At 35.5% G+C, this 23,263-nt stretch overlaps 1 protein-coding gene, 1 long non-coding RNA gene and 1 pseudogene across 2 annotated transcripts; 2 read left to right on the forward strand and 1 right to left on the reverse strand.

Moving 5' to 3' along the window:
* Window positions 1–4,233: 4,233 nt before the first annotated feature.
* LOC132123925 (stomatin-like) lies at window positions 4,234–5,798 on the forward strand. The gene is made up of 6 exons (XM_059534608.1): window positions 4,234–4,258; window positions 4,467–4,573; window positions 4,758–4,827; window positions 4,908–5,059; window positions 5,124–5,354; window positions 5,652–5,798. Exons 1-6 carry the CDS (start codon window positions 4,234–4,236, stop codon window positions 5,796–5,798), a joined length of 732 nt encoding a protein of 243 aa, XP_059390591.1.
* A 3,977-nt stretch (window positions 5,799–9,775) lies between these two features.
* Window positions 9,776–12,511, reverse strand: LOC132124007 (uncharacterized). The gene is made up of 6 exons (XR_009426701.1): window positions 11,981–12,511; window positions 11,387–11,563; window positions 10,837–11,174; window positions 10,198–10,401; window positions 9,914–10,082; window positions 9,776–9,808 (listed from the first exon to the last, which is right to left on the reverse strand). It is a non-coding gene; the product is annotated as an uncharacterized LOC132124007 (long non-coding RNA).
* Window positions 12,512–18,149: 5,638 nt separating this feature from the next.
* LOC132124175 (lipase member H-like) lies at window positions 18,150–22,937 on the forward strand (annotated as a pseudogene).
* Window positions 22,938–23,263: the final 326 nt, after the last annotated feature.

The raw sequence follows: 23,263 nt of genomic DNA on the forward strand, positions 1-23,263 counted from the left end.
AAGATAGTGGGATAAACTAGTAGGATTAGAAAAAAACCCTGATGGTTTGCCCATCTGACTAATGAACCTGCTGAAGCTGTGTCAGTCTTTTCATTAGGGTATTTGTCCTGAATATCAAACACCAGGAAAGGCATATCGATAGAGTTAAGCATAGAGAGCGCTGTTAGATATCCCAGAATTCTTAGCATCACCAGCTCCCTGGCCCATGACTCTGTTATTCTTTTATGAACCAAGACTCCCATGTGAGAAACTTCAGCGCCTTCACAAAAGACAGATTAAAAGTCAGCATGAAATGAAAATATGCTTTCTAAACACATCTGCCTTTATCAAGTCAACAACTGATGAACTGAACCAAGTTCGGGCCAGCAATACCACGACTGAGGTGCCCTTGAGCAAGGCACCGAAGCCCCAACTGCTCCCCGGGAGCCGCAGCATAACCGGCTACCCACTGCTCCGGGTGTGTGTGTGTGTGTGTGTGTGTGTGTGTTCACTGCTGTGTGTTTGCACTTTGAATGGGTTAAATGTTGACCACGAATTCTGAGTATGGGTCACCATACTTGGCTATATGTCACATAACTTTTACTTTCACTTCACTTTAAGTCCACAACCTAAATTTTTCTTTGGGATGTATGTCACAACACGGGAAAAAAGATATGTCGCTACTTAAATTGCCATGAAACTAAAGATTTTGTCTATCAGGAATTGGCTGGATCATTGTCATTTGATAATTGTAGCAATCTCATGTGATTGAGAGCTAGCTGGAGAGCAGGGATTATTGGTCTGCCCTCACAATGATGTACATGTCCTCAGAGAGGAGATGTCGTAGCGAGGGTAAGATGAATTTTATTGATTGAAGATTATGAGGGCACATGAACTTAAAAAAAATCAATGATGTGCTAAAATAAATCATTTATAATAAACACTGCATCATTTCATGAAAAAAATAAAAGAACTTCTGTCAATTTTGATTTCATGGTGACTTTAAAAATGAGTCATTCAAGCAAGAACTAAGCTTGACTTTTTGTCCTTAAGGCAGGAAATAAATAAAAATAAAATTGATTTTACTGGAGACCAGCAGTGACTCTCCTCCACAATCCTCTTCTAGATCCAACCCATATATCAAATATGAACATTAAATCTCATTCAAAGCACGCTTTTCACAATGAAAACATACCGTATGCAAAAGAAAAGGTTGTCCCTGGCTCTTGTGTATCTTCACAGTTGCCTCGTAATTCTGTTTTCCCCCCTCATGCACAAACACAGAGCAAAAGGTTTGGACAGACTCCTCATTATACAACTTGCAAAGGTTAGACAACCACAGCGGTCCCCTGTGGCCCATTACAAACCGCCTGAAAACAGGAAAAAAAATGTAAAGCTTGCTGTAGATGAAAACATTATAGAATACCTCACCAATTATAGCCTTAGGGTATTTATCCAAAAGAGCATCACACTGATAAGGCTCCCCTTCGACTGAAAGAACAAATATCAAACACAAATCTCATTGTAGAGACAATGGAGATAATGTGCGTTTATTAAATAAATGCTGTGGTGAATTAATAGATTTATCAATATTAAAACAATTAAACAGAACATTGTTTTAAAAAATACAAAAGAAATATGTGCACTACTGAAGGAAAATGATTTCAAACTCCTATTTAATTGTGAAATGACAGTCTAAAAATAAGAGACATTCAGTTCATGCAGTTTGAAAAAAAATTAAAGTTGTGCTTACCTCATTTCAGTAACGCTGGCAGCGTCTAAAAACAATATAATGCTTTGCAGCGTGTAAATGACTGCCTCTCAGACAACTACTTAGATACCAACTAAAATTTACGGTATCTAAATTTTACGTTATTTAAATTTGCCGACGATATTTATGTATGTCCTCTGGCATGTTTTGGTATAATTAAAGGACGCTTCTGCCAGGCATTAATCGCAGAAAGTCTGAAGCGTAAATAGTGGCTCGTGCTTTCGGCTGGGGGCGTGTTTTCCAACTGTCAATCACTTTGTCGCTTAAACCTTTTCAGTCCTTTTAAAGTCTCTGAGCAGCAGCAACACTAGTGAAAATGCTGCAGTTGTGCAATTTTCTCATTGAATGTACGTCGTTTTCATTATACATCATATTTTTAGCATAATAATTTGAGCTAAAAAAAATTTATTTTGAAGTCCTTCATTTATTTCAGGTTTAAAATAAATATTATAGTTCTAACTTAGTCAGAATAGATATTAACTGCACTAATTATCTTATTTATCAATAAATGTTTAATTCATAATTTAAATTCTACTGAGTTCAAGTTCAAGTTCAGTTTATTTATAAAGCACTAATAAAAACGGCCACAGGCTGACCAAAGTGCTGTACAAGTTAGAAAAAATAAAAGATTAAGTAGGCTAATCTAAAGTCAGCAAAACAGTTTAAAACAAAACACATACACTAAAAGTAGAAAACTATTTAAGACCGAACACTCTTATAAGCTAAAAACAACATGATTTGAAAGTGGAGGCAGATCTAATATAGAGTGGGAGCTTGTTCCACAGTGTTGGGCCGGCCACTTCAGAGGCTCGGTTACCCCTCGATTTTAGCCGGGTTGTGGGAATCTGAAGGAGGAGCTTATCTTTGGATCTAAGGCCTCTAAGTGGGAAGGTAGGGGTTAAGTAGATTGGACAAATAAGAAGGTGCTAAATCATTTAATGATTTAAAAAAACAGTAATAAAATGTAAAAATCAATTCTAAAATTAATCGGAAGCCAGTGAAGGGATCTCAGGAGTGGGTTATCGTGATCGTTTCCTCTTTCCCTTCAGGAATCTCACCACAGCATTTTGAACGACCTGTAGGCGTGCCGTTTGGGACTTAGATATACCAAAGTACAGGGAATTGCAATAGTCCAGGCGAGAGGAAATAAGAACAAGGATAGCAGTCTCCATGGAGCACTAAGGAAGAAAATATTTGATTTTTGATAAAGAGCGAAGAGAGAAGAAGCTGGACCCAATGACTGCGCTTATCTGCTTGTCGAATTTGAGGCACCTGCCATCACACCTAGATTACTTGGGGAGAGATGAACTGATTTAGAGATTGAAGGTCAAGGTAATTTCTTGGCCTGGATTCTTAGGAATTAAAAACAAGGACTTCTGTTTTGTCTGAGTTCAGAAAAAGAAAATAATTGGCAAGCCAAGCTTTCACATCCTCAAGACATGCTGTTAAGTTGCCTAAAGAACTGTTATTTTTCCTAGATACAGGCATATAGATTTGCATATCATCAGCATAGCAATGAAATGAAACATTATGTTTCCTAAAAAGGAACCCAAAGGGAGAAGATGAAGAGAAAAAATGACGGGAGCTAAAACAGAGCCTTGTGGCACACCACAGGAAAGATTGCTAAAAACTATTGGTTAGAAAAGATTTAAACCAGCTTGAAACAGCCCCCCCCCCCACACAACCCAACACAATGTTCCAGACGAGAAATAAGGATTAAGTGATTGACGGTAATAAAAGCAGAGGACTGGTCTAACATTACTAAAATGACAGAGTCCCCCGAATCTGTTGCCATATAAATATCATTGAGAACTTTTACAAGAGCGGTTTCTGTGCTGTGCAGTGATTTAAACCCAGACGGAAACTTCTCAAGAACCTGATTATCAGTCAGGAAGGTCTGGAGCTGTAAAAACACAAGCGAGGAAGACATAAAACAATACTACGATTCATCATAAATTTTAAATCTGTATTACAATCTGTTTGCAGTATGATATATTTGAGAAATCATCAAATCTGGTCTTTTATAAGATTTAGAAAATAAATATTAGAAAAGATTTTAATACAAAATCATATTATATTTGTATTGTTTTAAAGATTTTTACATATTATAAAGTGAGAGAAAGAGAGAGATTAAAGGGGAAATTATTTGATTTAGGCCTCACATTCTGTATTCAGATTCATTCAGATACATTCTGCATCTGAACAATAAGAAAAACAAAACATTTGTTCATAGCATGTGTAAACAAAAAGATAATATAATGATGATATATAAAAGGGCCTCATCAAAGAACAATGAGCAAACAAATAATTGACTTTCAGGTTTAACATGAGCTCAGTTTTGTTGCTTAGCGACATGGCATGTTCCATGTTGTGTTGTGTGTGAAAAGGGGCGGTGATGGAAAAAGAGAGCATATTTAAATCACTTTAAATATTTCACTGAAACTACATTTCATCAGTCCAACAGAAAACAAAAACGGCTAACCATGTCTATAACTCTGTCTTCTCAGAGTGAGATGTCCCGGAACAGAGTTAAACCTTTAGCAAATGAAGACAGGGATACAAAGGTCATACTCCATTCAGGTTTGCTGGGCTTTTTAAAAGATTCTTTATTATATATATATATATATATATATATATATATATATATATATATATATATACATTCGGATAATTTTGATGCCATTGAGACAAACCTCTTACCTTTGGGTTTAATCAGATGGTGATCACTCCAGGAACTCTGGGTTCTGTGGATATCTGCTTACCTTCTTCTCCTTCCTCATTGTCTTTCTTACTTTTCCTGTCTCGGTCTGGTTTTGTATGAAGGTAAGATGATAATTATCTAATGTAAAAAAACTTTAAATTTGTTATTTTTATTAGATTATTAAAGAATAGAATGTGATATACATTAAGATCATCACACGAAGTGATCATTAAGTCATCATCACTTTTTATTACATTATATTTATTTCTATATCAATCCCTAATCTATATTTCTTTTTGTCAAAAGATTGTTCAGGAATATGAAAGAGCAGTTATTTTCCGTTTGGGACGACTCCTAGGTGGTGCAAAAGGACCTGGTTAGTAATTACTATTCTTAAACTCATAAATAATTTGTTCATTTGTAACTAGCAGTTCTTTTTATTGATTGTTTTTAAAGGTTTGTTCTGGATTATTCCATGTATGGACACATTTCGGAAGGTTGATTTAAGGACAGTATCTTTTGACATCCCTCCACAAGAGGTGAGTGATTCATTTGAAAATGTTAAAAAAAAAAATTTCATTTCAGTTCTTGTTTTTTTTTCTAATGAGTAACCATTTCAATTTCCTTATTGTGTTAACTTATAATATAACATGCATTGCATTTGCTCCACAGGTGCTGACAAAAGACTCTGTGACTATAATGGTGGATGCAGTGGTCTTCTATCGTGTCTTTGACCCAACTGTCTCCATTACCAAAGTGGAGAATGCTAATTATGCCACGCAGATGCTTGCACAGACTGCATTACGAAACATGCTCGGAACTAAGAGCCTGGCAGATATCTTAAAAGACCGTGAGGAGATGTCCGAACAGATGGAGGTAAGAAAACTCTTCCTGAAAACAACTGTAAATTTTTAGTTGATTAATACTCTTAAAAATAAAGGTTCTTTATTGGCATGTGGTTCCATTAAGAACCTTTAACATCCATGGAATATTTCCATTCCACAAAAGGTTCTCAGGGGAACCCAAAATTATGGCATCAATGTGGACCTTATTTTAAATCTTAAACCTTATTTTTGGAATCTTTATTTTTTAAGTTTATAAGTCTTAAATTATTTTTTAAGAGTTATCATTTTCTTCTGGATAGGAGCATATAAATACTTTAAATATAAATTGTTCATTGTTTTATCTTTTGCCTGACAGGCTGTGCTGTATGCTGCATCCAAGAGCTGGGGTATCAAAGTGGAACGGGTCGAGCTTAAAGATATCAAACTGCCCACCACTTTGCAGAGAGCCATGGCAGCTGAGGCAGAGGCCACCAGAGATGCCAGAGCCAAGGTGGGTGTCTGAGCACTGAAAGATTGTAACATGCTTCATACACACACTCACACACTGTCTGCCGAGCCTGCCAAGTTTAGTCTTATCAGCTTTGTGTTCAGTCTGTCTGGAGAAACATGCGTTTTGATTGGTGGATTAACACCTGCAACCCCTCACATACACTCTCAGAAAGAAAGGTACAAAACTGTACCTTTTAGGGTACAAGTGGCCGTCGCTGGGGTGGTACCCTGAAGGGTACAATTTTGTACCCCAAGGAACAATTTTGCAATGAAGGCAAAAAATGAAGGCACAGTATCCTCGGGATACGGTCTAACCATTTTGATTATTTTGGTGTCTGTGTGCATGCATAAATAAATACCTTGTCTAACAAATACACAATTTTATTTAGAAATGTTATTTTAAAAAGATTATTACATCTCACAACAGCAAGCGTCAAAAAAAAAAAAAAAAGCTCTTCAATGAAAATCTCAGAAAAACTCAAAACAATTGTAAAGGAAACAGGTCAATTTAGCTCAAAGGGAATCATTTAAGATTTTAAAGGGAATTTGAACAGAATCACTGTTTCACGGCTGATCACTGAGACGCCCTGCGATTCACTGAACGAGCCGTTTAACATCAAATCTGCGCTGGATATTAATATCCAAACTATAGTGAAAACACTATCAATTAGCACAGTAACAAGATCGGCAGTTTAAGACATTAACTTGTAAGCACAAACACAAGATACTTCTCTTTTCAATATGAATAAGGCTTTATTAGATAAATCTAACACATATAAACTAATCTAACACATAAACGCACACATTCACACAAGTTGCAGGAAGATCGAAAGATGAGTTTAAGAGAATGGAAATATGGAATCCCAAGTTTACAGCAATACGTTAAATTACATAGACATGAACAGCCATCAATCACTTAATCAACCCTCGCATTGAGTTCCTCAATGAGGTTAAAATTATATTAGATACACCAGCACAAATGTCTGAAGGTACATTGCCTGAAGGTGTCGCTTTGTTGTCGCTGCTTGGCTGGAAGTTCAGTAGTCGTTGAAGTGACGTCTTGGTCTTGGGGAGCCCTGGTTGGTTGTGGGCTGAAGGTGCGGAGTTGTGTGCTGAAGTTGAACGTACAGACGAGGTCAGACTGCGTTACAAAACTTAACTCAGAACACGAAACTCTCAAACTGAAAAGAAAAGAAGTAAAGTTTGGCGAGACTATAGGTGGTGTTCCTTCTCATCGTGGCTAAGTAGCAACCAGCGTGCAGGCTGAAGCACGCTGGGACCGCGCTCAAAGAACAGTGATGACAAACAGCATGGCTAAAAGCTAAAGCTAAGAAGCAAAGCTAAAAGCTGGCATGACTGATAGCCAAAGCAAGGCTAGAACTAAAAGCAGGCATGACTAGTAGCAGAAGCAAAGCTAACAACTAAAAGCAGACATGACTAGTAGCAGAAGCAAAGCTAACAACTAAAAGCAGGCATGACTAGTAGCAGAAGCAAAGCTAACAACTAAAAGCAGACATGACTAGTAGCAGAAGCAAAGCTAACAACTAAAAGCAGACATGACTAGTAGCAGAAGCAAAGCTAGAACTAAAAGCATTATTTTATGGTGTCCTGGGTATTTAAACTGGCCTGTTGGCCACACCTCAAAAGTTGTCTTGACCAATCAGATGTAGTCTTGGCTCGGGGGTATCACAAATCATCTGTTATCTTACCAAGCATCCGAATGGTCCGAATTTTCCCGTTCTTGTAGGGTATAATTTTGGACATGATTCTTATAACACGAATATGATACATTTGATAAATATTTGATTGTCTGGACTAATTCAAGCAAGCAGATTCAATTACGTAGATACTAGACATGACTATGTATCCTTAAGCTATCCCATAGTTATTAAAAGACATACACAATAAGTGATTATAAGTTGATAGTCAAATGTGTGGGTTACATATAAATGAATATGGAGTTAAGCGATGGACTGATTCATTTATAAGTCTTTTTGAGTTCATTCTGGTCCATATATATGTACAAATGACAGTTTATTTGCCATTCTCTTAACACAAAGACTTCTGTGGAGACCAGAGGTTCAAAGCCCCTTCCCCCTTAGGAATTTCAGTCTGGTTCTGTTTGGCGGGGGGAAGTCAATGGAAGTGTTTTAACTCTCATGGGTTTACATGTGATGTCCAGCGTTGCATTTCAATTACGAACAACAAATTTGACAAATCTCTTCTCCGAATTCAAATTGTCAATAATTGTTCTAGTGGTGTTAATGTTGAAAGCTGTTCTGTGAAAGCTTTGGTTGGTTGGTTATCTTGCTTGGGACTTGTGGCACAGAATGTTTTATGACTTCCTGAGGAATTCGGCTCGTGTTTCAAACACAGCCCTGATCGACTCTTTAATTTGTCTGGTTCGAGTCATTTCGGCTACACAATTTAACAAGTAAAACAGCCTTATTATACGGACTACATTAAAGTACTGTACATTTTGACATTTGCAGCAGTTTGTCGTCAGCAAGAATATCTAGTGCTGATAAATAACTTGTCATCAACATTGTAGGCATCCAATGCCTGGTAGTCAACCTCTTCACCTGGCAAGAGGACAGTCCATTCATTCTCACATTTCACACAATATGAATAAAAATGACGACAAAAAGAAACCGGAATTAAAAGCTTGCCACACAATAACCAGTCTGTGTCTATGTTAAGAATGTACTTAATCTGAAAAAACAATAGAACAGCTTCTGCATGCAGATGACCCACAGTAAACACATCTTTGACACAATATTTGACATCATTAAGCACTACTTCTGTTACTCTGAGAACAGTATTTCCTTAATACCTCACAAATAGGAACATAATAGTAACTTCCACTCTTGTTACCACTTGGGTCTCTTAGCGTGTACTGTACAGGTTCAGTCATCTCAAATTTTTCTTTACAAAACTCTTTTAAAGTGTGGAGACCTTGAAGTCTTGAGGCCTCTGAAAAAAAGTTTGGGGACTGTAGCACTTCTTGAAGTTCTGGACATGCTGCAAGATCAAAGCCATTTTTTTCTAGATGATATGCAAGAAATTCATCATAGTTCTCTTTGAAAAAACTAAACAGGAAATTAACATCATCCAAAATTTCTTGCTGCACTGACTGAGGCAAGTGATTTTTTCCTCTGCATTTCAATATGAAGGCAAAAAGGTTCTCTCTAAATTACTGCAACAGCTCATTCATGTTTGGGGGCGCTGAAAAAGCAACATCAGTAGTACATTCTTTCTCAATCTCCTCAAGCAGAGGCAGAGGGTCAGTAGTCGTAGTGGTAGTCTGTGGTAAAACCGCATTTTTATGCTTTCGGTAAACATGACATCTAAAGGATGCATACTTCGTAAATGATCTCTGACAGTCATCAAGACCACAAGTTATTGAAAAATTTGCCTCATGTGCATGAATGAGACCAATGTGCTGGATTAATTTGATGATTGTAAATGTTCTTCGAGAACTTTTAGGGCAAATGAACAGGTGGGGCATTTTTGCTGATGTTACTGTAAGAGGTTGATTATTCTGGTAACGGGGGTAGGTAGAGGCTTGTCACCATCCACAGTAAGTTTCAGAACATACTGCTGAAGAAACACCAGGGTGTTTTTCAGATGAGATGGATGTGTCAAATTGAAGACAAAATAAGCACACAATGCTGCAAGAGCCCCTTCATCCACACTATTCGCCCGGCAGATTTAGATCCAATCAACTTTGATGACTGCAGTGACTCTTCTTGTAAACAGTCTTCCAGTCAGTGGTCTTCCTGTACATGAACAGTAGGATATGGTGAAGATGGTTCACTCTTAATGACAAAGCACAAAACAGATTCTGTATCAGTAAAATTTTCTCAGCAGTTGACTAAACTAATGGAGAGAAAATTGACATGCATAAAGACTAAGATAATTAATATTCAACCATTTGCATTTGGCCAAAATACAGTTTAAGGAATTAAAGTTTCTCTCTGAACAAGGCTGGCAACATGAGAAGTGCTGCTTTAAAATCAATTCCTGGAACATAAAATGTAATACACAAACAAATATGTAAAAATTAATCAAAAGGCAAGAATTTGATAGGCTTAATAAAGTGCTAAATAAAGTTCAGGAGTCAATTACCAAGATGGTTTTTAAAGAGAGATTCTTCTCCAGCTTCTTCATGGAGCTTTGCTAATGTGGATTTCTCTTGAGCAAGCCGTAGCACGCTGGATGTAATGGGTCCAAAATGTTCTCGAAAATGGCGGCTCAGATGAACACATTTATACAGGAAACCAATTTATTGATAAAGCTCCAGTTAATTGAAAAAGATATAAGTATACGTAAATCAGAGGATTTTATACAGTTTTAGTGTTCTACATGTTAATGAGTTTGAGTAATTTCATAATTATAATTTGCACACTAACCCCTGTTGGACTCTTCAAGAATGGATATTTGTTGACGACATCTTCAACAGTCATACCACTAGTAATCTCCTGCTGCCTCCAGGCAAAGGTCCTCCTCATTCGATCTTCAACAATGCGAGTATCTGGCTGTGTCCTTCTATATTGGTCCTGCAGGACTTTCACATGTCCCTCTATTGATGCAGCATCCTCTCCAACAGCATTAATCTAAAAACAAATACAAAAACAAAACAGATAGAATTTTATTTCTAGAGATAAAAATTATTGGCCAAAAATAGCATTCATTTTTTGGCCAAAAGAGAAAAATGGCCAAAAATATGAGCTGAACATATACGCAGGTTTTATGCTCTGTCTAGCTGCTGTCACTGAACAGTGTGATGCTCCGCTCAATATAAATATTGCTCCATAAAACTGTGTTCCGCTTGTGTACTGCTCCAACAAAATAACACACTGACAGGAAATTTTTGTGCATCTAGAATTTTTCTGTTTAAGTTTTGGCCAAGAATTTTTATTTTTATCCCTAGTTATTTCTAATTTCTAGGCAGGAGAATAATGAAAATGTTTGCATCTTCTCACTTAAATTGAGAACAATGCACTGGTAACAAGTGTAAAAATATTAATATTATAAAAATATGCTCTCACCAAAGGCCTTGTAATTTCTTTGCAACTGCTTTCTTCAGGTTGCAGAGACTTTTTTGAATGACCAAACTTCTGTTTAAGTCGTTTCACTACTTCAACTTCAGCCAAAGGTGTCTGCTCAAATTTAAACTTGCGTTTCAGAGACATGTGCCAAGTGTGCTATAAAAAAACAAAAAGAAAAGTAGTTTCACAAAATAAACTCCATTAACCAAGAACCAAAAGTAGAACATTAAAAGGTAAACCAGCTACTTAAAAATCCATTGCCCTCTTTGTCTTTTAAAAAGGGATACCTCAGAGTCAGGGCCTTAGCCTCTTGAACATACTCTTCTGTAGTTGGATACCTACAAAAAATATTTTAAACACATGAGTGTAGCATTAAATGTTGTATAAAATTTAATGCAAGCAATTAAAACAGGTACAGGAAATGAGAAATACTTACATATTTTAAATAAAAGTTTTTGGTAAAATTCTGAAGTTATTGTTTTTGTTTGTTAATGTAAATATTTGTCTTTTCAGTACTGAAACAAATGGAATATTTTTAAACATCAATTACCTTGCTCCAGCTCTTGACTGGCTTTCTACATGGACAGGTTCAAGAGTTAATGTCACTGTCTCCTTCATCTGCTGAATAAATCGATGGAATTTTGCTTGTTTTTTAAATGATCCCTCAAAGAGGAATGAAATCATTGACTCAGTCCGATGTCAACAGTCTCTCCATCCACATCATTGTCTCTAACAAAAAAAAGAAGAAAAGTATCATTTAATTACCCATCAAACTGAAGCATGTACTAAACCAGTGTTTTTGAAGCTTTTCCTATTAATTCGATAAGAAATCAAATACACTGATATATAAAAAAAAACAATAATTGATATTCTATATAACTCTCCTGCGGCCCATTACAAAATGTCGTCATACTCGCAGAGGCGGGAAAATTAGCCTCAAAATTTAAAATGTCAATCACAAATTACCGTACAAATGTTAATATTGCAAATATATTCCGTAGTGGCCGTAGTTATTATTATTTAAGCAACAAGGTAACGTAACGTTATGAGAGGCGGATAAAAAGTTCACGGATATAACAGGGAAAATCCTCAAGAAATAGGCTACTTCAAACTTTTAAAAAGTGTAACAGCATAACTTACTCACCTTCAAACTTTTTCCTCTCCTCTTCAGTGACTTCAGTGACACCAAATTGTATTAACTCCTTTATTAAGTTAGCTAGACATTCTAGCCAGCTCCATCCTGCAGCCCAACGTACGTTACACCACGTCTGACGCAAGCATTTTTAGCGGACTAGAGCAGGGGAACATCAAGTTCAACAAAATTAACCGAAGATGGCGTCCCACGTGTATAAATTAGATTATATAACATTATTCCGCATTTACCTGAGAAATATTAACTCCAAAACAGACTCCGCGTTGAAAAACGTGCGAGGTTCTGTCAGAGCACGCCAGCATCAATCGCCTAAATTGATCGACTCAAGCCAAGCGAGGGACATTTTCTTAAAGCGACATCACCAAAAACGTCTGCATGAGCAATTTTGAATATAATTACTTGAGTATAATTAAATGTTGCCATTCCGCATCGTCCTTATTCCAAATGTCATTCAGCGTCTTAAAATAAAATAATGCAAAGGTCAAAATGTTAACGTTTTAAATTAATAAAAATACATTTAATAAAGAAGCTTTTCTAACTAAGAATATAATATTACAACAACAACAAAAACCTTAACAGTTATTCAAAATATTTAATTTAATAATTTCATTAGCTTTATGTTTTTTTATGATATCTGTCTCATTTTACAGGTGGGAAAAGTAAACTGTTTGAAAATATATTTTTTACATTTAAAGAAATGTGTCTTGATGTTATCATGAGTTGACGCACATTAAATTAATAAACAAAAAAGAAAACCACATAGCCCTACTCTAATTGGGGCTAAACTTAAAATAAATATATAAATAATAATAATAAAAAAATTCCAAGGTACAAAAATTTACCTTTCACATCTGAATCTCAAAAGTTGTACCTTTTGGGACCATAATTGTACCCATAAGGACCTACTGTGTACGTTTAAAGGTACCATTGTACCTCCACTGTACCTTTTTTTCTGACAGTGTACAGTCAGGGGTTTAAATTAACTGTAACCCCCCGCCCCCCCCCCTCCCCCTTAAGCCACTCAATTAAAAAAAAACAAGACCAGTAGACCAGTAAAGCACTTGCAGGTCAAGACATTAGCCTTATGTTATTACTATTTGTTATGACTGTCCACTCAAAATATAGATACCTCTTACAGTTTCTGCAATATTATATATTTTATGACTGTACATTTAGTTATTTCATCTTTCTCTATCTCTCTTTCTGTGTGTGTGTGTGTGTGTGTGTGTGTGTGTGTGTGTATATATATATATATACACAGTACAGACCAAAAGTTTGGAAACATTACTATTTTTAATGTTTTTGAAACTTCTTTCTTCTGCTCATCAAGCCTGCATTTATTTGATCAAAAATATAGAAAAAAACAGTAATATTGTGAAATATTATTACAACTTAAAATAATAGTTTTCTATTTGAATATACTTAAAAAAAAATAATTTATTCCTGTGATGCAAAGCTGAATTTTCAGCATCATTACTCCAGCCTTCAGTGTCACATGTAACATCCAGTCTATCACATGATCATTTAGAAATCATTCTAATATTCTGATTTATTATGAGTGTTGGAAACAGTTCTGCTGTGTAATATATTTGATGAATGAAAGGTTAAAAAGAACTGCATTTATTCAAAATAAAATAAAAAATTCTAATAATATATCTTCTCTACTATCACTTTTGATCAATTTAACACATCCTTGCTGAATAAAAGTATTGATTCTATTTTAAAAAAAAAAAGAAAGAAAAAAAAATTACTGACCCCAAATTACTGACCAGTAGTGTATATTGTTATTACAAAATATTTATATTTTAAAAACATAGCTTCTTTTTTTATTTTATTTTTTTACTTTTTATTCATCAAAGTATCCTAAAGAAGTATCACATGTTCTGAAAAAATATTAAGCAGCAGAACTGTTTCCAACTTTGATATTGAATCATCATATTAGAATGATTTCTAAAGGATCATGTGATAATGATCCTAAAAATTCAGCTTTGCATCACAGAAATAAATGATAATTTAAAGTATAATAAATGTAAAAACAATTATTTTAAATTGTAATAATATTTCACAATATTACATTTTTTCTGTATATTTGATCAAATAAATGCAGGCTTGATGAGCAGAAGAAACTTCTTTCAAAAACATTAAAAATAGTAATGTTTCCAAACTTTTGGTCTGTACTGTATATATATATATATATATATATAGATATATATATATATATCTATATATATATATCTATATATCTATATATATATATATATCTATATATATATATCTATATATATATAGATATATATAGATATATATCTATATATATTATTGCAGCTTGTTACAGTACCGAGTTCTGATTGGCCATTCGCTATTATTTAGTTAGTGAATTATCATAAGTAGAGAATTTTAACATTTAATTTACATTAAATTTTACATATTACACAGCATTATTAATCTAAAAGAGATGGTTATGTTTTTTTGTGATGTTTTTTGTCTTTTTTTTTTTTTTTTTTACGGGGTGATGCAATCCCCCATATGCCCCTCAATTCAAACCCTGGATGTTTTTACAGACTGATAAAGAATTTAAAAGAAACTTACCTCTGTACTGCAGCAATTTGTTGCTGTTGCTACACTATCATAAACAGGACCTGCAGGGAATGCAAAGATGCTGTAAAGTTTGCTGGTGAGACTACAAGATATAGTGTTAATTTCACACATAACATCATTTTAGAGGAAACAAGATTTTAAGGCACTCTTGCAGGGAAGCAAAGTAATTGTACCCTAGGTCATTTCATCTCTCTGGAGACTAAATATGCTCTTAGTATACAGTGATGCTCTACTATATGGGTGTACTCTCAACCTCAGACGTGACACCCATGGACCGTTGGCTAAACGTCTGATGCATATGGAACACAAAAGTGGAAACACTTCAGGAGTGTCAAAGTCGTCATTTGATTGGTTGAATTATACAGGATTTCCGGGAGACGTGTGTCATGTTCTTTAACGTTCTGCCTGGAAACAAAAAATGCTGAGGCGCTAAACCTCCCCATGAAAGAAGAAAGCCTTCGAGTTTACAACTGTGATGATGAGCGCTTATCAGGATCAACTAAATGCTGGATATTAAAAAGTATGTGAAATATTTATGTTCGCGGCACAGAATCTTTAAAATACGTCAGAGAGTTTTACACACTGGTCTGTAATTGTTGCGACATTTCCACGCCCTGAAATGTGATGCAGAACAAAATGAACTGTGATTGGTTGTTTTACATGTCAGTCAAATGACCTCATGCACTCTAAGAAAGAAAGGTACAAAACTGTACCTTTTAGGGTACAAGTGGCCGTCGCTGGGGTGGAACCCTGAAGGGTACAATTTTGTACCTCTATTCAGAGGTACAAAATTGTACCTTGTAGCTTTGTACCATTTAAGGGGCAATTTTGTACCCCAAGGAACAATTTTGCAATAAAGGCAAAAAAGTATACCTTATTAAAAGCATCCTCGGGATACTGTCTAACCATTTTGATTATTTTGGTGTCTGTGTGCATGCATAAATAAATAAATACCGTGGCTAACAAATACACAATTTTATTTAGAAATGTTATTTTAAAAAGATTTCATTACATCTCACAACAGCAAGCGTGTCAAATAAAAACTCATCAAACCATTTAACAAGTAAAACAGCCTTATTATATGGACTACATTAAAGTACTGTACATTTTGACGTTTGCAGCAGTTTGTCGTCAGCAAGAATATCTAGTGCTGATAAATAACTTGTCATCAACATTGTAGGCATCTAATGCCTGGTGATCAACCTCTTCACCTGGCAAGAGGACAGTCCATTCATTCTCACATTTCACACAGTATGAATAGCCAGCTCCATCCTGCAGCACAACGTACGTTACACCAGCCAGTCTGACGCAAGCATTTTTAGCAGACTAGAGCAGGGGAACATCAAGTTTAACAAAAGTAACCGAAGATGGCGTCCCACGTGTATAAATTAGATTATATAACATTATTCCGCATTTAACGTTTTAACGTTTTAAATTAATAAAAATACATTTAATAAAAAAGATTTTCTAACTAAGACTATAATATTACAACAACAACAACAACAAAAACCTTAACAGTTATTAAAAATATTTAATTTAATAATTTCATTAGCTTTATGTTTTTTTATGATATCTGTCTCATTTTACAGGTAGGGGACAAGTACACTGTTTGAAAATATATTTTTTACATTTAAAGAAATGTGTCTTGATGTTATCATGAGTTGACGCACATTAAATTAATAAACAAAAAAGAAAAACACATAGGCCTACTCTAATTGGGGCTAAACTTAAAATAAATATATAAATAATAATAAAAAAAATTCCAAGGTACAAAAATGTACCTTTCACAAATGAATCTCAGAAGTTGTATCTTTTGGGACCATAATTGTACCCATAAGGACCTACTGTGTACCTTTAAAGGTACCATCCCCTAGGAACAAAATTGTACCTCCACTGTACCTTTTTTTCTGACAGTGTGGGGGAGTCTTGGCTGACGAAAGCTGCCATAGATTCCAGACCTTCAGCCGTCAGTCTTAAGGTCTGGCTACATGAGACTAATATGTGTGCAATATGAAAATGACATGTGTGTATTTGCTGACAGGCAGTGTTGGGGAGTAACTAGTTACATGTAACGGCGTTACGTAATTTAATTACAAAATTATTGTAACTGTAATTAGTTACAGTTACTACGAAAAAATGAGTAATTAAATTACAGTTACTTATGAAATTTTTAACGATTACAAAGGGGATTACATTTGAATATTTACACACATCCACATACAGATTTAACTGACTTCTTTCCCAAATTGCACTGACTATTCTGAGACATACCGCCCTAATAATTTCCGGGATGCGGAAACACAGTCTGGTTCGTAGAATCCACTCATAAAAACGAAATGCCTAACGCGGACGGAATATGCCACATTTTGGATGACTAAATCAAAAGTAGGACAGTACACTTGAATCAAAACATGACATCGACTAGTGTCTGTGAATATAAAGCCCCGAAAATGCAATATATGACTTGCACATTCTGCGTGTCTGTGGAAATCAGGCGCGGACTTGACACCGGGAGAACCGGGAGAACCGGGACAATTCCCGGTGGCCTGGAGGCCGATTTTGAAAGAGACTGAAGAGAAAAATGGAAATGAAGGTGCAGTTCAGGAGAGATTTTTTAATTATTTTGCATGTCCCCAAATTAAAGATTTAAACCTTTTTTTATGTCAGGTCCATACAAAAAATAGTTTTGTCCATGAATTTGTTTGTATGAGTTAGAATTTTCCAATCTGAATTTTTTTCCCAGTCCGCCCCTCCTGTAAATTATTGGCAAAGACATGGTTTCATTTACTACACATAAGCCTACTGAAGCTCGCAGTGTTTTCAACCTCTGCTGCCTCAATATAGGAGTACACGAGCACATAAACATAATTTCTAGAACTGCTCTGTGTCACTTCATGTGCATTTTACTTATTTTGAGAAAACTATCATCATATCATATACAAAGAGACAGCAGTTTAAAAAAACACCAATGTTTCAGGAGTTTATTACACAGAATACGTCACATGCTTATTAGATAACTGTATTTAAGTTGATGTATATGCCTTTATTTATTATTCTTTAATTTTCACACATTTAGAAAAGTAATCAAAAAGTACTCAAAAGTAATTAGTTACATTACTTTAATAAAGTAATTGAAAAAGTTACACTACTATTACATTTTAAACAGGGTAACTTGTAATCTGTAACCTATTACATTTCCAAAGTAACCTTCCCAACACTGCTGACAGGGTATGTACTGAATATCTGTGCTGATGTGGGTTTTTTGTTTTTCATGAAGGAGAATCACTCCACTGTGACCTTATGTCCTATAATATGATACAAAACAACTGAATACGCCTCACATTGGAAGAACCAAAAAAAGTGATGACAGAATTTACATTTTTGGACTTATCACACTGTCAACTAACCACACGGTGAGCATGTGTGATCTCGTTCAATCTCCATCGCTCCACCCACAACCCCATCCTCCGTTGGCTCTTTCCTTTACTATAGATACTCCAATGTTGTTTCTTAGTTTTCTTGCTATTCCTTGTGTCTACCCCTGGGAGACCTTGTGGTAAGGATGTCACTGTGGCATTTCCTGATTTTGCTGAGCATCTTTATACTTTGTAGAGGTAAGAGACAGGACTCTATCTAATTTGACTAACAGTTGACACTTGGGTTTTGGAAAATGATTTTTTTTTTTTGAGAAAGATTCAGCCATTTCTTTTATCCTTGACTATAAGGACATATTTAACCTGGGAAGTTTTTCATTTCTGATTTAACATTCTGTACTTATTCTATTCAGCAACAACATTAACCTTTAGAAAGACCCAATGGCCTATCGAATAGCTTAAAGAACATTTAGGTTGATATTTGATGTCTTATACAAAACTTCAACTACTTTAATACACTTTAAGTGTCTCCCATGAGAAATGTTATAATGTTACTAGAATGGATACCTTTCACATTCCAAAAAGTGCATGTTTATATTGATTTGAAATAGAAGGTCAGAAGAATAATTTGAGGAAACTAAGAGGTTTGCTTTGATTATTTCTTTCAGGTATCTAGGACAGAAAATTATATGGGGATTTGAGGATTCATTTGTAGCCTGTATTTACCAATGTTATTTTAGTGACGCATGTAATGAGTAATGCTTGCAGATGGCAGACATAACAGATCAGCGTGAAAGGGCGTTTAATACAACAAACCCCCCATCCAGCTCACGTGACTGACACCTGTAATCATCTCAGATCTTTGGGTGAAGAGGAGGGGGCAGGGGAACATGTGGAAGGAGAGATGGGATGATCTGCTTTTTTATAGAAGGATGATCCAAATTGTGACTTGCTTGCGGGCTAATTACGGGGCACAAATGACCTCTAGAGTCAGAAATCTACATAGAAAACCTGAAATGTTGCATGAGTTAAATATGAGGTGCACATCATATGATGTAAGGATCTGCAGGATGATCAGAAGGATACTGTGCAGGTTGATGCAAAAGAGAAATGGATGCATGAATTCATGAATGAATGCTAAAATCCAGCCTTATAGGCTACTTGTGGACCAGTCTGTGTTTATTTTGAGAAGAAGAAGATAAAAAAAGGATAGGGAAAGAACAGACATGACGTTAACCTTTGTGAGGTTTTCCAAATTGTAGCCTACAGAACAAAATTAATTGTTATCACCAGTTTCCAGAAAAGCTGAACTGGGAATATTTTTAAAATGAAATAACTAGGCATTACATTGAAATTACTGGAAGCAAAACACAGAACACATGTAAGAATTTCATTGCATGCTAGATGCTAGAACTATTCTCACTTTTCTGTGCCATTTTTGACCTTTACTTCTACGTACACATATTTTAAAACCTTCTTGATGTCTGATTAAAAATAACATGTTATGTTGATATTGTTCTAATCTAAAGAGCCAACTAGCACTATGCTAAACTAGCCAGCTAAGCTGTTAGTTTGCTAACCAAAGGCTAAATGAGGAACACAAAGATGTGAAAATGTTTAATTTGAATATTTTGGCTCTGGTGATATTTTTTGATATGTAGATATCATCACTTAACATTTTCATGATAAAAATAAAATAAAAATCTGTCATTTCTAACAAATAATGTGATAAAAATGTCTGTGTGTTTCTAAATGTATCCAGCTTTAGTTTAGTTAAGTACTTAAACTTATTTCAGTTAGTTGCCACAAGGTATAACACTCCATTACAATGATTTGGTTAAGTAGTTTACAACTTAATCTCTTTCACTCAAAAAAAAACCAGTAAGCTGAGTCTTCTGTTGTTTGGTGAAGACAGTGAGTGTGACAACTTCACCGATCTGGATTTCAACGAGTCTTTCATGGGGACATCTGTATGTGCGCCTTCTGCTCTTCACCCGTGCAAACCTCGAATGCGGTCAGGAGCTCCCCCTCCACAACTTCACTCAAAAACCCCTTTTTAATGTAACAAGACTCAATACCTTTGTCATACACGGGTACCGGCCCACGGGGGCATCGCCTGTCTGGATCAACATTGTGCATAGCAGCACAGAAGCATATGAACATCCTGGTAGTGGATTTGAACAGAGGGGTGGCCAATCTCAATTACTTCACAGCTGTGGCCAACACACTGGGTACAGCTGTGAGCATCACCGGCTCCATAGAGAGTATGGAGATAGGGTCAGTGATCTTTTATTAGCATTTCAGCTTCGGTCAGTAATGTCTGGCAATTTAACCAATATTGTGTTACTTTCAGAAAGAGGGAGCATCTCTTGACTCTGTTCTGACCATCTGATTGGGGTCAGCCTGGGCGCATATGTGGCCGGGTTCACTGGAGCAATGCTGGGAGGCCGGGTGGCCAGAATCACAGGTGAGATTCAGGAAAGCCAATGATACAAAACTTGTTGTAACAATTTCATTTAGCAATCTTATCCAATAAATATTGTTTACTAGAAGCTTCACCTGGTTTACTCTAGGTCTGGACCTAGCAGGGCCAATGTTTGCCAGTGCTCCCCCTGAGGAATGCCTTGATCCATCTGATGGCCAGTTTGTAGATGTGCTGCACACAGATACAGTATGAATTGTAAGTATAATTAAAATGAAAACACGCTACCAAAATCACAGAATAAGTGTGGAAGGTTATCCAGATATTCCATGCATAGCATAACAATCCCATGTTCTAACACTGTTACCTGTGGCAGCCTTTGGCCTTAGAGGAACCCATGGCCATTTTGATTTCTATGCCTACGGAAGATTAGAACAGCCTGAATGTCCCGTATCTTCTCAGGTCAGTAAGTAAAAAAATAAATAAAATAAAAAACCTTTGGGAAAGGTCAGGGTTGAGATTTGATCTAATGATATAGCTCATACAGAATGCTCTTCAAATAAACCCAAAATTGCAAAAAGCTGGCTGTGTAAATAAGATTCTGTCGTGATTAAATTATGCAGTCTTCACAGTAGGATTGAGTTGATTACAAGGTTGTGTTAACAGGGCTAAACTGTAATCTCCTTCCTTCTCTTCTCCACAGGGATATCTTATTTTGTGTGTGATCATCAGAGGTCTGTTTTCCTGTACCTGTGCGCTCTGAATCACACCTGTAAACTTACGGCATATCCGTGTCCCTCATACAGTGACTTCCTTAGTACCCAGTGTTGGCAGTGTGAGACTTTCAAGCCTGCTTCCTGTCCTTTTCTGGGTAAAAGCAATACATCTAGTAATCAACCACAATAAATGCAAATATGAATAATGATTAAAGATTGCAAGTGTGATTTAACAACTCAATAAACGAATATACAGGCTAAGGAACTTAGGCCTACATTTTAGACACAATTTGCCAGTTATTGCTGCTCTGCTGATGAAAACATTTCCTTACAAACTTCACTGAAAACATTTTTGGTGTAGAAACATTTTTGACTTGTAAATTTGACAATTAATTACAAAGAAATGGCAAGTAGCACACTGAATAAAATCATGAAAATTTTAAGTAGAAAAACTGTAGTTTTGTAGTAAAAACTTTCTTGTAAAAGTAAGCTGCTTGTCGCCTCTGCTGTAATCACAGTGCAATAAAAAAAAAGAAATGAATACTTTTATTTATGAAATACACATTATTTGAGCAATAGATAGTACTTTTATGTTAAAAAGATTTTTATTTTATTTTAAATAAAAATTGTTCTTTTGAAATTTCTTTTATAAAGAAAATGACAAAAATATTAGGCAGCACAACACTGACAATAAGAAAGGCTTTTTGGGCTTCATTCCGAATTTCTGAAGGATCACATGACACTATATAAAGATTTATTACATTGAACCTGAAAAATAGATTCAACCAAACACAGACAAAGCAAGTGGAGTTATACAAACAGAAAAACTGTATATAATGTAAATTGAACTTCTTATGATCTTCATCTTCGGGTTATGACATGAGCCAGTGGAGGTATAAACAAGAGCATTTTTCTCAACTATACAGCAGAGCTCCCCTAAAGCAGTGAGTGAGCAGCACTACAACGACTCATTGCAAAAGTTGTTTTATTAAAGGGATTTTGTGCAGTATTCAGATTTCTCCTTTTAACAGAGACAAGCTACAGAGTGGACCTAGTTACCTGGAACCAGTTTCTGCGCTGGGGGGTGGTCATACTCCGACTGCACAATGGCAAAAATTTAATAGTGTCCCAGATAGTACGCAAACTGCAATAATGAGATTATATAACCCAATATATCTTTGACTTGTCATCATGTAATGATTGTTCAGTATGTTTTTGCTTACTAAGTTGCTGAAGTTTGAGCAGTATACATCCACTCGACTTCTGGAGCAGTTTGATGAGGATCTATATCCAATTCAGACAATCTCTTCACTGTCACTGGGAATATGATTGAACCTTGATACAAGATAAGGCTGCTTCGTATTCAAATAACCCCACTGGAAAAATCAAAACAGGCGAATAACTACACAACACATTGCTTTTCTGAGTTACAGGCATCTTAACTAATGAACTACACATTCACTGCCATTCAAAAGTATTGGGTCAGTAGTAATGTTTTTGAAACAAGTCTTTTACATTCAACAAGGCTGCATTTATATAATCAAAAATACTGTAAAATAAAGTGAAACATTATTACAAAATACACATTCTTGTTTATATTTTATAAATTATCCCTGTGCTGGCAAAGCAGAATTTCGTTTTTCTTTCAAAAAAAAAAAAAAAAAAAAAAAACCTTGAGCCTTTTGAATGGTAGAATAAATTTGTCATGCATGCTAAACAAAAACAAGCAATTAATTATGGTGCTGTCTGTTCTTTTCCCCAACAGGCCACTAATGTGTCGATATGACATTATTTTGGAGAATGTTGAGGTCTCTTTCAAACTATTGCCCTGTGATTAATCTCCTCTGTAGGAAATCAAACTGAAATGCCCATCTTAACTATAACAGACATTTTAAAGGGGTCTAAACAGTTAAAAAATTTTAGTGCCTTTACTGTGAAAATATTCCTGTGATTGCACTAGTATTAAATTATGTTATACCAGGCACATATTCCAGTGTTCAGGACAGAATTAAAGTGCAGTCTTACAATATTAAATTCTGACTCTAACTGTTGGAACAATCGATATCATTACTGTATAGTTGGTCTTAATCATCACCAGTATAAAACAAATATTCTTCTGTAAAGATGATTTACATGTACAGCTTTGGCATTCTTGTTTTGTAAA

Source organism: Carassius carassius, chromosome 42 (assembly GCF_963082965.1).
Source record: "Carassius carassius chromosome 42, fCarCar2.1, whole genome shotgun sequence".
NCBI classification, from domain to species: domain Eukaryota; kingdom Metazoa; phylum Chordata; class Actinopteri; order Cypriniformes; family Cyprinidae; genus Carassius; species Carassius carassius.

What these genes read in the sequence shown, in the direction of transcription:
- LOC132123925 (XM_059534608.1), top strand. Translation starts at nt 4,234, where the DNA reads ATGTCTATAACTCTGTCTTCTCAGA. An exon ending in TTGTTTTTTTTTCTAATGAG is followed by an intron (nt 5,060 to 5,123) that starts TAACCATTTCAA and finishes TTTGCTCCACAG; the next exon opens with GTGCTGACAAAAGACTCTGT. An exon ending in AACTCTTCCTGAAAACAACT is followed by an intron (nt 5,355 to 5,651) that starts GTAAATTTTTAG and finishes TTTGCCTGACAG; the next exon opens with GCTGTGCTGTATGCTGCATC.